Source organism: Cornus florida, unplaced genomic scaffold, assembly GCF_030987335.1.
Source record: "Cornus florida cultivar Cherokee Brave unplaced genomic scaffold, ASM3098733v1 CherokeeBrave_3.0.0_Hap2_Chr05, whole genome shotgun sequence".
Taxonomy (NCBI): domain Eukaryota; kingdom Viridiplantae; phylum Streptophyta; class Magnoliopsida; order Cornales; family Cornaceae; genus Cornus; species Cornus florida.
Genome location: NW_026775575.1, coordinates 46,545,011 through 46,561,887, shown reverse-complemented (window position 1 = coordinate 46,561,887; position 16,877 = coordinate 46,545,011). Strand labels below are relative to the sequence as shown.

At 39.0% G+C, this 16,877-nt stretch overlaps 2 protein-coding genes across 2 annotated transcripts; one reads left to right on the top strand and one right to left on the bottom strand.

The window, feature by feature from the left end:
* Nucleotides 1–10,010: 10,010 nt before the first annotated feature.
* Nucleotides 10,011–11,135, bottom strand: LOC132309235 (uncharacterized). Its single transcript, XM_059807560.1, has one exon. The coding sequence runs from the start codon at nt 11,133–11,135 to the stop codon at nt 10,011–10,013; it is 1,125 nt and encodes a 374-aa protein (XP_059663543.1).
* A 2,102-nt stretch (nt 11,136–13,237) lies between these two features.
* LOC132306399 (uncharacterized) lies at nt 13,238–16,405 on the top strand. The gene is made up of 4 exons (XM_059803780.1): nt 13,238–13,944; nt 14,104–14,381; nt 14,484–15,268; nt 15,365–16,405. Exons 3-4 carry the CDS (start codon nt 14,870–14,872, stop codon nt 16,124–16,126), a joined length of 1,161 nt encoding a protein of 386 aa, XP_059659763.1. The 5' UTR covers nt 13,238–13,944; nt 14,104–14,381; nt 14,484–14,869; the 3' UTR covers nt 16,127–16,405.
* The last annotated feature ends 472 nt before the right edge of the window (nt 16,406–16,877 follow it).

Here is a 16,877-nt window from a genome sequence, read left to right as displayed (position 1 = left end):
CATTCTATCTCCAACCAAGATAGATGTTGAACAAGAATCTATTGATTTTCTGGGATTAGTTTTAACTCACAAAGGTATAAAACTACAGGATCATATAATCATTAAGATTCGTGATTTCCCTGACACTATTCAAGATAAAAAGCAACTTCAAAGTTTTTTGGGAATCTTGAATTATGGCCGCTCTTTTATTAAAGGGTTAGCTCAAAAGGAACTCCCTTTATTAAAGAAGCTACAGAAAAATGTCCCTTTTGATTGGACTGATAATGACACCACCATTATCCAACAGATCAAAGCTGATCTGGTCCATATCCCTGAAGTCTATTTTCCCCAAACAGGAGATAAACTTATTCTTGAAACAGATGCCTCCGAGCTCTGTTGTGGATGTGTCTTAAAAGCAATTCCTCAAGAACAATGGATTGATGACACCCCATCGTATCCCATGATCCGAGCTCGAAAGGCTCCCATCTCCAAACGCCTTTAAAAAGAAGAGTTAATTTGCGGTTATAATTCTGGAAAATTTAAACCAAATGAACAGAATTATATTATTTATGAAAAAGAACTTCTGGCAATAAAATTGGCAATCAAACGTTTTCATATTTATCTCACTCCAGAAGATTTTATTATTCGAACGGATAACCAAGCCGTTAAAGATTTTCTGATCAATAAAAGAAATTGCTTAGACGGTCGCCGCTTGAAATGGTATAATGTCATTGCTCAATATTCATTTGCTATTGAACATATCAAAGGCACTAATAATTTTCTTGCAGATTTCCTGAGCAGATTCCCAGAGACATCTAACAAAGATTTATCTCTCCCTATGCATACAGATGGCTGATCAACTTACAGATACAGAAGGTTGGATTACCATAGCTAAAAAAGCTATATCCAAGCCAACTCCATCCCAACCAACTCCATCACAACCAAACAAATGGTTTGTGGTTTTTGCGGGTCACCAGCCTGGTATCTATGAAACCTGGAATGACTGTCACAAACAGCTTCGATCGTTTACAGGTTCCTGCTTTAAAGCTTATGACACGCTTATAGAAGCCCAAACAGTTTTCTATAATGTGGGACAAGCTTCACAAAAAATGTTTTCCAAAACTCCAAATATTGCAGAAATTAACAATTTCTATGATCCTGGACTTCCAAACAAATTTTATGATGAAATTAACAATGTTTGGAAAGCACATAAACTTTGTGCCAACAAGAAATTCAGATAACATCTGAGTTCTCTTACTGCCCTTATAGCTGAACAAGCAGCTATAACGGATGAGCTTAAAAAGCTCTGCATACAGATCTGTCTTACTATTGACTGGGAAAAAGATTTTTCGCTTTCTCAAATCAATTGTTTTCTCAAACTTGCCCAGTTGGTAGGAGAACAAGATTTTCCTCACAATACGTTTGCAAAAATCAATCGTATCTGTCTTCTTAAAAAAGCAAGAGACTTGTTTCCTCCAGATCTCTTTCGGATTATCTATCGCAAGATTGAAGATCACTATGCTATAATAAAAAACTATTATGCAATGTTCCATGAAGATATCAATACCTTTGATATGCTTTACAATGGTAAACGAGTCCCTAAGCTTACCTTTTTTATCATTCCTGGGATTGATTGGTCTATGGACCCTATTGATTGGGGATTAGTAAACAAAATTACATTTTCCTCCCATGATTCTTATCATTTTTTCCCAGCCATGATAAAATCCATGATTTACAAAGTAAGCAAACACTGGCAATACAGTCGTCATCTGACTTTTTGGGTTTCCAGCTCCATTGGAAGTTACGAAAAAACTCGTTTCTTTCAACCCTATCAAATATGGTATCTCAAGCTCACCGCACATGATGAGTACGAGCATAATCGACTTTTAAATTCTGAGGAACTGGCCAACAGTATTGTTCCTTATTACTTTGAAATCCACAGTTTCTTACATCTACAAGACACTGCGAGACGGTTCCTTGATGGTTCTTATTATAACCAAGAACCAGTTTTCTATTGTTGTGACGGACGCAGACTCTTCATCACTACAATCACCTGTTACTATGGTTCTGATATGAATGGTGAACACCAGATTCAGACTGCTACCGCTTTTTTAAAAGAAATCGTTAGCATGACTACACTGGATATCCCCTCCCGTGTCAAAGACGGCGCAGACAGACTCAATCTTGAATGGGATATTGCCGACGCACAGTCACCTGCCTGTACTCCTCCACTTGATGAATATGAACTCCATAATATCATCAATGCCATGGAAGGCTGAATCGACACTCTTCTCCACTCGACTGCACCAATAATTCAGCACACGACAGAAGACGTTGTCAGGTCTACTTTCCCAAAAGCAAAAGTAGCCACAAAGCTGCCGACAAACTATTCATCAACAGTGAAAGTTGCCGACACTCACTTTTTCAAACAGTAAAAGAAAAGATTCGTTCTTATCTTCTCCGGAACTGTTTACCTTTTGTAATGTTATTTAAACCGAAGCCCCAGAATGGTTTTAGGTATCTGTTTTTCACCATCTGTTTTAGTTTCTGTGTCTTTTGTAAATCTCTCAGTTTCCCCTTGTCTTGTAAAGTTCTGTTATAATTCCGCATGTGTTTGTATTTGGTATTTGGTATCAGAGCCTACCTCGAATCTGGACCACTGTAAGTTTTATGTAATAAAGTTTTCAGTATCTACGTTGTGCTTATGTTATATATCTCTTATATTTGAATACTGTTGCAAGCCCATATTATCCTGTCTTTGCTTATATGTCAGAGTCTGTATGACCTTTGTGACAATTATTAAGCTGTTTACAGGAACCCTTGGTTTTAGGCACCAGAACAGATTTCAAACCATCTGAGACTCTATCACTATGGCACAAAATAGCTCTGTAAACTGTATCAGAAACCTTACCGGTCATGATATCGATAACTATCGCCATATCTCCCATTTTACTACTACAGAACCTGTTTCGTTTACACAAGTAGGGGCAGGAATCAACTTTCTTGTCGACATGGTTACAGACTGGAAAATCGATTTCCAGCACAATTTAGAGGCAACCCATATGGCTTCCTCTTTTGAAGATGTCCAACAAGGAATGATCTCCTTGAATGACAAACTCGAAACTCTTACCCAGATTTTCACCCTTTCATCTACCCCTGATGCAGCTCTTCAGGAACAAATAAATCAAATGACTATCGATTTAGCCAAACTTCAAAAAGCTAAAATGTCTGATTTATATCCATCTGATCCACCAGATCCTCCATCACAGGATTCGGCTCTTCCCTCCGACGATACCTTTCCACCAGTTAACCCTTCTGTTGGAAAACCTACCCGTTACAAGGTTAAACCTTTGTTTTACGGACATGAAGACAAGGTTGAAATCCTTAAGGTCTTCTCTGAACCCTCTTCCTCTACTTATCGTCGAGATGATTATGAAAGCATCATAGATCAGCTCAATTGTTTACAAGCTTTATATGTCGACCCACAACTTACGTTCGACGAAAGCGCTCATATCATTACTCGTATGCGCCAGATCTCATTACAAAATGAGAATCTACTTACGCACTTTGGTTACACACCAAACGACAGCTCAAGTTCCTCTGACGAAGAAAATACATCCGAAGACGAACAAATTTACGCCTTTTCTGATAAGTCAGACTCTTCTGAAGAACTCGATGAAACCATTGAGGCCGATCCTATTCCGACTTCCTCTTCCGATACAACCATCGAAGAAGCCCCCAAACCTACAAAAGGAAAAACCAAAAAACGTCAATCTGATACGATTCTCGACGAATCCTTCTATGGCGACTTTCCTACTGAAGATTTTCTCCCAGCCGAAGAAGTCTCTGGTTCAGGACAAAAGACTGACGAAGAAAAAGCCAAACCAGCTGAACCCAAAGTCTATACTTCCTCGTATAAATACGACTTTTCTACAGTCCCCACCTGGACAAGAAAAGATGACCTCAATAAGTTCCCCATTTCACAACATGGCACTTATTTAGATCTCACAAATGTTCCCTATAAAGACCATTTGAAAACTATAGACGAGTGGGCACAGTCCTTAGCCATTCTCGTCAATAACTACAAAGGAACTTGGGAACGTGACCACTTCCTTGATTACCTTTCAGCAACCCTCCAAGGTGATGCTCTCGACTGGCTGCGACAATGGGATCAAACTCCTCAAGGCCAACGACAAAAGGATGCCCTCTTAAATAACTTCGATAAAATCGATGGTGTTTTACGGGGTTTTGTCAAAATCCATAAAGAAGAATTGGTTGGGCATACCGGTGAGCAACTCCTCACGGATGATGCAACATGTGCTCTTTCGAAAATCGAATTATGCAACATTTGCCAATTTCCAGACTACGTCAAGTTATTTACCAAATACTTTCGTAGACTCCCACCAAATGCGATCGAACATTGGTTACCCCAATTCTTTCACAAACTTCCAAATCCCTGGGATGAACTTGCAGCAAAAGGATATCCCGATTTCCTTGTTCGCATCCAAAAACCTGATAACATCGGTTTCCGAACAAATTTTGTCTATCGTCTCATCAATGAAAAATGTCTTGAGACCAAAGCCAAAAAACAGGTAAAAAACCAGATCAATGGCACTGCTGAAGGACAACGTTGTTGCGACAAGATTCTCCAGGAAACCTGGAAAATCGGTTGTGCTCCCTATAAGGCTACTCCTAGACGCGCCCAACGCAAAACCTTTCGTTGGAAAAAATGGAAAGGACGGCGTCCTAAAGCCTCCAAGAAGTATGTTACACAAGCTGCTTCTCCAAAACCCACACCAGGGAAAAAGAAAAAAGGACACAAAAAATCCTCCAAAGCTTCAAAATCCATTGAAACAAAAAAGGATTGTAAATGCTATATTTGCAATGAAGCTGGTCATTATGCCACTAACTGCCCCCAAAAAGGCAAGAAGGCTTCAAAAATGGTTAAACAATTACAGACAGATAACCTCTGTGTTGTCTATGGTAGCGACATCACCGATCCCTCTACCATCCTGTATGAACTCTCCAGTAGTGTTTATACCAGTAACTCGTCTAGTACTACCCCCAGCGATACAAACGACGAGGCAACAGATATTGAAAATATCTGCATGATGAACGTTACTCCTTCCCTCCCAGAAGAGAACACGAACATCAAACTTAGTGACATCATTGGAGAAGAAGTTCAGTTCACAAACGAACAACTGATTCAGTTCGATAAACTCCAACGGATCAAAAAAGAAGAAGTCTACAAAACTTCACGATTTGCCATCTTTTCCAAACGAATTTTAGAACAATTCAGTGGAAATACAACAATTGACTATACAGCAAATGGTCAATGTGGTTTTAATATCCTCAGCAAGGATAAGATTGAGCGCTGGAAACAACAAAATCCTATCGCTCGTTATATTCATATTGGACTAGTGCAAATCAAGATCACTTCGCTGTTTCGACGTGGCACTGATCAACCACTCATTGCACTCCTCATGGACAATCGTTTTCATAAACCCGTTGATGCACTTATTGGCGGTGTTCAATCGAATTTGGTTAACAACCTCATCTGGTTTAAAATCAAACCAAATTTTTTCATTTCACTGACGGACCCAAACATCGAAAAGGTCCTCCAAGTTAAACTCCAATTGTCTAAACTACAAATGGATTATGATTCCCCTAGCCTTGGAATCCAGTGGAAAGTGCTCTATGAACTCACTAGAGAACCCGAAACTGCTACCGTTCCTACACTTTACTCAAAACTAGTCACCTTGTTTGAACCGCGACCTTTTGATACCATAATTGAGCCTAAACTTCTCAATTGGACAGATCTTGAGATCCCTAAAACTTGGTTATTTGATAACATCAATTCTGTACCCAAGTTACGTATCACAGAACCCACTGTGGCTACAATACACGCCTCCGGCTCCAATCTTTATATTACAAATAAAGCAAAACCGCCTCAGCTACAACGCTCTGTATCTGAGAGAAATCCTGGATGGGAAAGAATCCTTTTTCCACGAAAGTCAGCAGAGGTACCTCCTCGACGACGTTTTACTTGGACAGAAAAAGGCAAAACTCCTGTCGATCCTCATGATGCTCCCTTTTTGCCTAGATCAACTCATAAACTTAACTCTGCAAAATTCTTCCATTTCCGCACCGGAAAAGATGAATTTTTAATTGCTCCTTCGCAAGGCAAAAAGCGAAAGTATACTTATGTTAACGGCATTCTCAACTTCAAAGGATATAAACCCTATAGCCTTTGTGTTTTAATCGATACAGGTGCAACCACCAGTTGTTGCCGATATAATGCTCTGCCATCTGAAAAATGGCAGCAAATGAAACACCCCATTGGCGTTCAGGGCATTGATGCTGAAGCACCCTTAAATGTGATTCAGTTTAAAGCAAAAGACGTAGCAATTTGGCTTAATGATAAAAAATTCATTATCCCAAAAATCCTGTGTTTTCCATACATGCACGGTGATTTCATTTTAGGATATAACTTTATCTATAGTTATCTTCCTTTACAGTTAAACGAAAAAACCATTTCGTTAACACTGAAAGATCAAACAGTCGTTGAAATCCCTATTCAGGAAAATTTAGCCTCTGTTTGTAATGAAAAGTTCTCTCCACCCAAAAGAGACTCAGACTTATTGGTGCTACAAGACACCCATTGGCTCTACAACTCACTTCGGCAAAACTTCGCTGAAAATCCACTTACCCAGTGGAAAAGAAGTCCTCGTTTCTGTCGACTGCAACTCAAAAATCGCAATGTCATCATTAGGGTTAAACCAATGATCTATCTACGCCGCGACATTGATGAATTTGATGCACAACTTCAAGACCTCCTTGAGAAAAAAACTCATTGAGCGTACTCGCAGTCCACACAGCAGCCCTGCTTTTATGGTTAGAAACCATAGTGAAGTTAAACGTGGAAAAGCCCGCATGGTCATCAACTATAAAAGGCTCAATGAACATCTCATTTTCGATGGGTATTTTATCCCACGCAAAGATGTACTCATTAATCAAACGCGAGGCGAACAACTGATTCAGTTCGATAAACTCTAACGGATCAAAAAAGAAGAAGTCTACAAAACTTCACGATTTGCCATCTTTTCCAAACGAATTTTAGAACAATTCAGTGGAAATACAACAATTGACTATACAGCAAATGGTCAATGTGGTTTTAATATCCTCAGCAAGGATAAGATTGAGCGCTGGAAACAACAAAATCCTATCGCTCGTTATATTCATATTGGACTAGTGCAAATCAAGATCACTTCGCTGTTTCGACGTGGCACTGATCAACCACTCATTGCACTCCTCATGGACAATCGTTTTCATAAACCCGTTGATGCACTTATTGGCAGTGTTCAATCGAATTTGGTTAACAACCTCATCTGGTTTAAAATCAAACCAAATTTTTTCATTTCACTGACGGACCCAAACATCGAAAAGGTCCTCCAAGTTAAACTCCAATTGTCCAAACTACAAATGGATTATGATTCCCCTAGCCTTGGAATCCAGTGGAAAGTGCTCTATGAACTCACTAGAGAACCCGAAACTGCTACCGTTCCTATACTTGACTCAAAACTAGTCACCTTGTTTGAACCGCGACCTTTTGATACCATAATTGAGCCTAAACTTCTCAATTGGACAGATCTTCAGATCCCTAAAATTTGGTTATTTGATAACATCAATTCTGTACCCAAGTTACGTATCACAGAACCCACTGTGGCTACAATACACGCCTCCGGCTCCAATCTTTATATTACAAATAAAGCAAAACTGCCTCAGCTACAACGCTCTGTATCTGAGAGAAATCCTGGATGGGAAAGAATCCTTCCCCCACGAAAGTCAGCAGAGGTACCTCCTCGACGACGTTTTACTTGGACAGAAAAAGGCAAAGCTCCTGTCGATCCTCATGATGCTCCCTTTTTGCCTGGATCAACTCATAAACTTAACTCTGCAAAATTCTTCCATTTCCGCACCGGAAAAGATGAATTTTTAATTGCTCCTTCGCAAGGCAAAAAGCGAAAGTATACTTATGTTAACGGCATTCTCAACTTCAAAGGATATAAACCCTATAACCTTTGTGTTTTAATCGATACAGGTGCAACCACCAGTTGTTGCCGATATAATGCTCTGCCATCTGAAAAATGGCAGCAAATGAAACACCCCATTGGCGTTCAGGGCATTGATGCTGAAGCACCCTTAAATGTGATTCAGTTTAAAGCAAAAGACGTAGCAATTTGGCTTAATGATAAAAAATTCATTATCCCAAAAATCCTGTGTTTTCCATACATGCACGGTGATTTCATTTTAGGATGTGACTTTATCTATAGTTATCTTCCTTTACAGTTAAACGAAAAAACCATTTCGTTAACACTGAAAGATCAAACAGTCGTTGAAATCCCTATTCAGGAAAATTTAGCCTCTGTTTGTAATGAAAAGTTCTCTCCACCCAAAAGAGACTCAGACTTATTGGTGCTACAAGACACCCATTGGCTCTACAACTCACTTCGGCAAAACTTCGCTGAAAATCCACTTACCCTGTGGAAAAGAAGTCCTCGTTTCTGTCGACTGCAACTCAAAAATCGCAATGTCATCATTAAGGTTAAACCAATGATCTATCTACGCCGCGACATTGATGAATTTGATGCACAACTTCAAGACCTCCTTGAGAAAAAACTCATTGAGCATACTCGCAGTCCACACAGCAGCCCTGCTTTTATGGTTAGAAACCATAGTGAAGTTAAACGTGGAAAAGCCCGCATGGTTATCAACTATAAAAGGCTCAATGAACATCTCATTTTCGATGGGTATTTTATCCCACGCAAAGATGTACTCATTAATCAAACGCGAGGATCCACCATCTTTAGTAAGTTTGATTGTAAAGCAGGCTTTTGGCAGATCAAACTGCGAAAGAATTCCAAACCGCTCACGGCATTCAGCACTCCTCACGGCCACTACCAATGGACCGTTATGCCCTTTGGTCTTAACACAGCACCTCAAATCTATCAGCGTTGGATGGATTCTATCTTTAATGATCTTAAAGATTTTGTTGTTGTTTACATAGATGATATTTTAGTTTTCTCTAAAACAAGAGATGAGCATAAAAAACATCTACTCTGTCTTTCCGAAAAACTGAAAAAGTACGGCATCATTCTATCTCCAACCAAGATAGATGTTGAACAAGAATCTATTGATTTTCTGGGATTAGTTTTAACTCACAAAGGTATAAAACTACAGGATCATATAATCATTAAGATTCGTGATTTCCCTGACACTATTCAAGATAAAAAGCAACTTCAAAGTTTTTTGGGAATCTTGAATTATGGCCGCTCTTTTATTAAAGGGTTAGCTCAAAAGGAACTCCTTTTATTAAAGAAGCTACAGAAAAATGTCCCTTTTGATTGGACTGATAATGACACCACCATTATCCAACAGATCAAAGCTGATCTGGTCCATATCCCTGAAGTCTATTTTCCCCAAACAGGAGATAAACTTATTCTTTAAACAGATGCCTCCGAGCTCTGTTGGGGATGTGTCTTAAAAGCAATTCCTCAAGAACAATGGATTGATGACACCCCATCGTATCCCATGATCCGAGCTCGAAAGGCTCCCATCTCCAAACGCCTTTAAAAAGAAGAGTTAATTTGCGGTTATAATTCTGGAAAATTTAAACCAAATGAACAGAATTATATTATTTATGAAAAAGAACTTCTGGCAATAAAATTGGCAATCAAACATTTTCATATTTATCTCGCTCCAGAAGATTTTATTATTCGAACGGATAACCAAGCCGTTAAAGATTTTCTGATCAATAAAAGAAATTGCTTAGACGGTCGCCGCTTGAAATGGTATAATGTCATTGCTCAATATTCATTTGCTATTGAACATATCAAAGGCACTAATAATTTTCTTGCAGATTTCCTGAGCAGATTCCCAGAGACATCTAACAAAGATTTATCTCTCCCTATGCATACAGATGGCTGATCAACTTACAGATACAGAAGGTTGGATTACCATAGCTAAAAAAGCTATATCCAAGCCAACTCCATCACAACCAAACAAATGGTTTGTGGTTTTTGCGGGTCACCAGCCTGGTATCTATGAAACCTGGAATGACTGTCACAAACAGAGCGTTGTAGCTGAGGCGGTTTTGCTTTATTTATAATATAAAGATTGGAGCCGGAGGCGTGTATTGTAGCCACAGTGGGTTCTGTGATACGTAACTTGGGTACAGAATTGATGTTATCAAATAACCAAGTTTTAGGGATCTCAAGATCTGTCCAATTGAGAAGTTTAGGCTCAATTATGGTATCAAAAGGTCGCGGTTCAAACAAGGTGACTAGTTTTGAGTCAAGTGTAGGAACGGTAGCAGTTTCGGGTTCTCTAGTGAGTTCATAGAGCACTTTCCACTGGATTCCAAGGCTAGGGGAATCACAATCCATTTGTAGTTTGGACAATTGGAGTTTAACTTGGAGGACCTTTTCGATGTTTGGGTCTGTCAGTGAAATGAAAAAATTTGGTTTGATTTTAAACCAGATGAGGTTGTTAACCAAATTCGATTGAACACCGCCAATAAGTGCATCAACGGGTTTATGAAAACGATTGTCCATGAGGAGTGCAATGAGTGGTTGATCAGTGCCACGTCGAAACAGCGAAGTGATCTTGATTTGCACTAGTCCAATATGAATATAACGAGCGATAGGATTTTGTTGTTTCCAGCGCTCAATCTTATCCTTGCTGAGGATATTAAAACCACATTGACCATTTGCTGTATAGTCAATTGTTGTATTTCCACTGAATTGTTCTAAAATTCGTTTGGAAAAGATGGCAAATCGTGAAGTTTTGTAGACTTCTTCTTTTTTGATCCGTTGGAGTTTATCGAACTGAATCAGTTGTTCGTTTGTGAACTGAACTTCATCTCCAATGATGTCACTAAGTTTGATGTTCGTGTTCTCTTCTGGGAGGGAAGGAGTAACGTTCATCATGCAGATATTTTCAATATCTGTTGCCTCGTCGTTTGTATCGCTGGGGGTGGTACTAGACGAGTTACTGGTATAAACACTACTGGAGAGTTCATACAGGATGGTAGAGGGATCGGTGATGTCGCTACCATAGACAACACAGAGGTTATCTGTCTGTAATTGTTTAACCATTTTTGAAGCCTTCTTGCCTTTTTGGGGGCAGTTAGTGGCATAATGACCAGCTTCATTGCAAATATATCATTTACAATCCTTTTTTGTTTCAATGGATTTTGAAGCTTTGGAGGATTTTTTGTGTCCTTTTTTCTTTTTCCCTGGTGTGGGTTTTGGAGAAGCAGCTTGTGTAACATACTTCTTGGAGGCTTTAGGGCGCCGTCCTTTCCATTTTTTCCAACGAAAGGTTTTGCGTTGGGCGCGTCTAGGAGTAGCCTTATAGGGAGCACAACCGATTTTCCAGGTTTCCTGGAGAATCTTGTCGCAACAACGTTGTCCTTCAGCAGTGCCATTGATCTGGTTTTTTACCTGTTTTTTGGCTTTGGTCTCAAGACATTTTTCATTGATGAGACGATAGACAAAATTTGTTCGGAAACCGATGTTATCAGGTTTTTGGATGCGAACAAGGAAATCGGGATATCCTTTTGCTGCAAGTTCATCCCAGGGATTTGGAAGTTTGTGAAAGAATTGGGGTAACCAATGTTCGATCGCATTTGGTGGGAGTCTACGAAAGTATTTGGTAAATAACTTGACGTAGTCTGGAAATTGGCAAATGTTGCATAATTCGATTTTCGAAAGAGCACATGTTGCATCATCCGTGAGGAGTTGCTCACCGGTATGCCCAACCAATTCTTCTTTAAGGATTTTGACAAAACCCCGTAAAACACCATCGATTTTATCGAAGTTATTTAAGAGGGCATCCTTTTGTCGTTGGCCTTGAGGAGTTTGATCCCATTGTCGCAGCCAGTCGAGAGCATCACCTTGGAGGGTTGCTGAAAGGTAATCAAGGAAGCGGTCACGTTCCCAGGTTCCTTTGTAGTTATTGACGAGAATGGCTAAGGACTGTGCCCACTCGTCTATAGTTTTCAAATGGTCTTTATAGGGAACATTTGTGAGATCTAAATAAGTGCCATGTTGTGAAATGGGGAACTTATTGAGGTCATCTTTTCTTGTCCAGGTGGGGACTGTAGAAAAGTCGTATTTATACGAGGAAGTATAGACTTTGGGTTCAGCTGGTTTGGCTTTTTCTTCGTCAGTCTTTTGTCCTGAACCAGAGACTTCTTCGGCTGGGAGAAAATCTTCAGTAGGAAAGTCGCCATAGAAGGATTCGTCGAGAATCGTATCAGATTGACGTTTTTTGGTTTTTCCTTTTGTAGGTTTGGGGGCTTCTTCGATGGTTGTATCGGAAGAGGAAGTCGGAATAGGATCGGCCTCAATGGTTTCATCGAGTTCTTCAGAAGAGTCTGACTTATCAGAAAAGGCGTAAATTTGTTCGTCTTCGGATGTATTTTCTTCGTCAGAGGAACTTGAGCTGTTGTTTGGTGTGTAACCAAAGTGCGTAAGTAGATTCTCATTTTGTAATGAGATCTGGCGCATACGAGTAATGATATGAGCGTTTTCGTCGAACGTAAGTTGTGGGTCGACATATAAAGCTTGTAAACAATTGAGCTGATCTATGATGCTTTCATAATCATCTCGACGATAAGTAGAGGAAGAGGGTTCAGAGAAGACCTTAAGGATTTCAACCTTGTCTTCATGTCCGTAAAACAAAGGTTTAACCTTGTAACGGGTAGGTTTTCCAACAGAAGGGTTAACTGGTGGAAAGGTATCGTCGGAGGGAAGAGCCAAATCCTGTGATGGAGGATCTGGTGGATCTGGTGGATATAAATCAGACATTTTAGCTTTTTGAAGTTTGGCTAAATCGATAGTCATTTGATTTATTTGTTCCTGAAGAGCTGCATCAGGGGTAGATGAAAGGGTGAAAATCTGGGTAAGAGTTTCGAGTTTGTCATTCAAGGAGATCATTCCTTGTTGGACATCTTCAAAAGAGGAAGCCATATGGGTGTTGGTTGCCTCTAAATTGTGCTGGAAATCGATTTTCCAGTCTGTAACCATGTCAACAAGAAAGTTGATTCCTGCCCCTACTTGTGTAAACGAAACAGGTTCTGTAGTAGTAAAATGGGAGATATGGCGATAGTTATCGATATCATGACCGGCTATTTTGTGCCATAGTGATAGAGTCTCAGATGGTTTGAAATCTGTTCTGGTGCCTAAAACCAAGGGTTCCTGTAAACAGCTTAATAATTGTCACAAAGGTCATACAGACTCTGACATATAAGCAAAGACAGGATAATATGGGCTTGCAACAGTATTCAAACATAAGAGATATATAACATAAGCACAACGTAGATACTGAAAACTTTATTACATAAAACTTACAGTGGTCCAGATTCGAGGTAGGCTCTGATACCAAATCTTTAGTTTGCATGCCTTTGAGAGAACTGATCCTTTGGAAGATTATGCTCAGCTCTCAAAAGATATAGCACGCTACTGCAACGGATTGCCCTTAGCCCTTGAAGTTTTGGGTTCATGTCTGAGAGAGTTTAAAAGCATAGCTGAATGGGAAAATACAGTGGAGAAATTGAGAAAAAACCCTCATGCTAAAATTCAAAAGAAGCTTAAAATCAGCTTTGATGCATTGGATGATTATGAAAAAAAGATATTCCTTGATATTGCTTGTTTCTTTATTGGAATGGGTAAATACTACGTCACAAAAATACTAGATGGCTGTGGTTTTTACGCAACAAGCGGTATTGGTGTCCTCACTCGTAGGTGCCTTTTAACAATAAACAAAGGTGAGCTTATGATGCATGATCTGATTAGAGACATGGGAAGGGAAATTGTTTGCCAAGAATCTGTTCACAATCCTGGACAACATAGCAGATTGTGGCATTGGGAAGATGCTCTTGATGTTCTAACAAATTGTACGGTAAGACTTCAACTGAACGAATTTGTTTTCAAGAATTCTTGTTGAAGTGAAGAAACCAATGCAATTCTAATTATATAAACATTAATGGTTATGGTTTTGTCAATTTCCTTTCACTTGCACAAACATATATAAATACTTAAGCTTCACATGTTTTATCAGGGAACAGATCAAATCGAAGGCCTTGCCTTAAATATGGATGGACCAAATAAAGTTGTTTTGAGTGCTATAGCATTTGCGGGGATGCACAATCTAAGATTGCTACAACTAAATAATGTAAGATTGTCACTGGAGGCTATGAACATCTTTCTAAAAATTTGAGATGGTTATATTGGCATAGATTCCCTCTGAATTCTATACCAATTAATTTCAATCAACAGAAATTAATTGTCATTGACATGCAACATAGCAACCTGAGACAAGTTTGGAAGGATAACAAGGTATAATTAGCACTTTGAATGAACTAATTTTTTCTTTTTCTGTTTGAATAACAAGGTATATTTCACTTTGAACTAATATATGCTCTAAATTTCTTTCAACAGGTTTTTGACAAGTTGAAAATCCTTAATCTAAGTCATTCCCACCTCCTAACCAGAATCACTACCGACTTCTCAACACTCCCAAACCTTGAGAAAATGGTACTGAAAGATTGTAGAAGTTTGAAAGTGATTGACGAATCCATTGGAAGTCTAGATAAACTCTGTTCCCTAAACCTGAAAGATTGTGCAAACCTCAGGAATCTTCCAAGGAGCATCTGTATGTTGAAATCTCTTAAATTTCTTCGGATATCTGGATGTTTGAAATTTGACGAATTGCCAGAGGAGATTGGGGAAATGGAATCGTTAGTGGTGATTTCTGCTTCTGGAACTGCAATAAGACAAGTACCAGTTTCAATGGTGCGTTTAAAGAAGCTTCGGTATTTGTCTCTATGTGGCAGTACACGATCACCATCCATGTCATTGCTTTCACTCTTTTCATCATGGGTCTCGGCAAAAAAATAACCAGATTGGACCTCGATAATGTACCAGCAGTTCCAAACGACGTTGGGAGTCTATCTTCGTTAAAACATTTGTATTTAGCTGATGACGATTTTTACAGTCTACCAGCTAGCATCAAGAAACTTTGTAAGCTTAAAAGCCTCTTTTTGAACCGTTGTAGAAATCTTGGATCACTTCCAGAGCTTCCATCAAGTTTGACCATTCTACTTGCTCCAGATTCATCATTGGAAAGATTGTCGGATCTATCAAACTTCTCACACCCCCCATTGATGTGTCTATGCAATTGCAGCAAACTAGTCCAGTTCCCTTGCACGGAAAGTGTCCTACAGGTCTCTCTCTCTCTCTCTTTCTTTCTTAATGTATATACATGTGTGTGTGTTTCTGTGCATGTCTCTAGCTTACACATTATCCTTCCAATTGTACAGATATGGTATGGAAGATATGGGGGTAATGAATGCGATGACATTTTATTCACCTGGTCTGAAATTCCTGATTGGTTCAGTAGTCAGAGGAGGGGTAATGTATTGTCAATTCAAGTGCCTCAAGGTATGAGTATGATGAAAGGCTTCGTTTTATGTGTTATATTTGCAGCACATGAATTTGAAATCAGAACCAGCGCGGCAACAGAATATACTGTTTATGTTACTAATGTAACCAAGGATTTTCGTGCTACATGTATCCGTTATCCAGTTTATGCTGCATTCCCAACCCTGCATGACCACCTATCATTGGGATATGTACCCCTTGGAGAATTTGAGGTGGATAGTGGAGATGAAGTGGAAATTGAAATAGATACTGGTTGTGGGCTTATTGTGAAGAAATGTGGAGTCATCCCGGTGTATTTTGAAGCTAAGAAGTGTACCAAAATGGACACTGACGAAGAAGAAGTGAATGAGTTCAATTCTTCATCTGGTAATGATTGTGTCATGGTTGTCCATGAAGAACACCTATGTGAAGAGCAAAAGGGTAAGAGAAGACTCGACGACAATGATGATGATGACAATGTGGGGGAGAAAGGTAAAAGAAAACGCGATGACAATGATGATGATGATGATGAGGCAGGATTCAGCCATGCGAGAGAGAAGGGTAAAAGAAAATGTAATGATGCAGCAGCAGGAACAAGCCATTACTGGTCTTATGAGGAGCACACTCTTTCCACATATGAGATGGTGGTTGTTCCTCAATAAACACATCGAAGGAGATTGCAGTGTTGGAGAGAAATTTTTGGACGTGATGATTAAAGTTGTTGTTTGTGTTAGATTGCTTGATGTATGTACTGAATATGCATGTATTATCACATTACTAGAACTCCTATATGGTTTCCATGTGATAGGTCAGCATTTGAAGATTGATTTTGTTAGATCCAAAATGTCATTGTTGCCGGAACATTTAATTGGATAATTTTTTTTGTTGAGTCCATATTGTTGGGACACTTTTCATCAGTTAAATTGTCATAGTCATGATAGAAAATTTCCGATCAAAACTAGATTGATTGCATCAACGGAACAATCACATGGAGGCGGAAAGTGTAGGAGCCTTGAACAACTATAAACCCTTAATTAGTAATTTTCAGATTAAAGTTTGTGATAAATTGCAAATTTTGAAATTAATTTGCACCTAATTTGAATTCAGTTGAAAAAGTTCTTCACTTTGATCAATTTTGGAAGAGTTCTAAATAAAAATAAATAAATATATATATTGAATTTGTCTTCATTTTGTCAGATGTTATGACCATGTATCCTACTGAATATTGGATCTGCTACAATGGTTATGGAATATTAAGAGGTTTTCTTCACTTTTTTTTTTTTTTTAAATTTACCCGGTGACTGCAGACACAATTAGCAAATAAAATAGATAAAAGCACACACACAAGCAAAATGAGATTTATGTGGTTTAACAAATTCCCTACATCCACGAGCGAAGAACGTATAACTATCT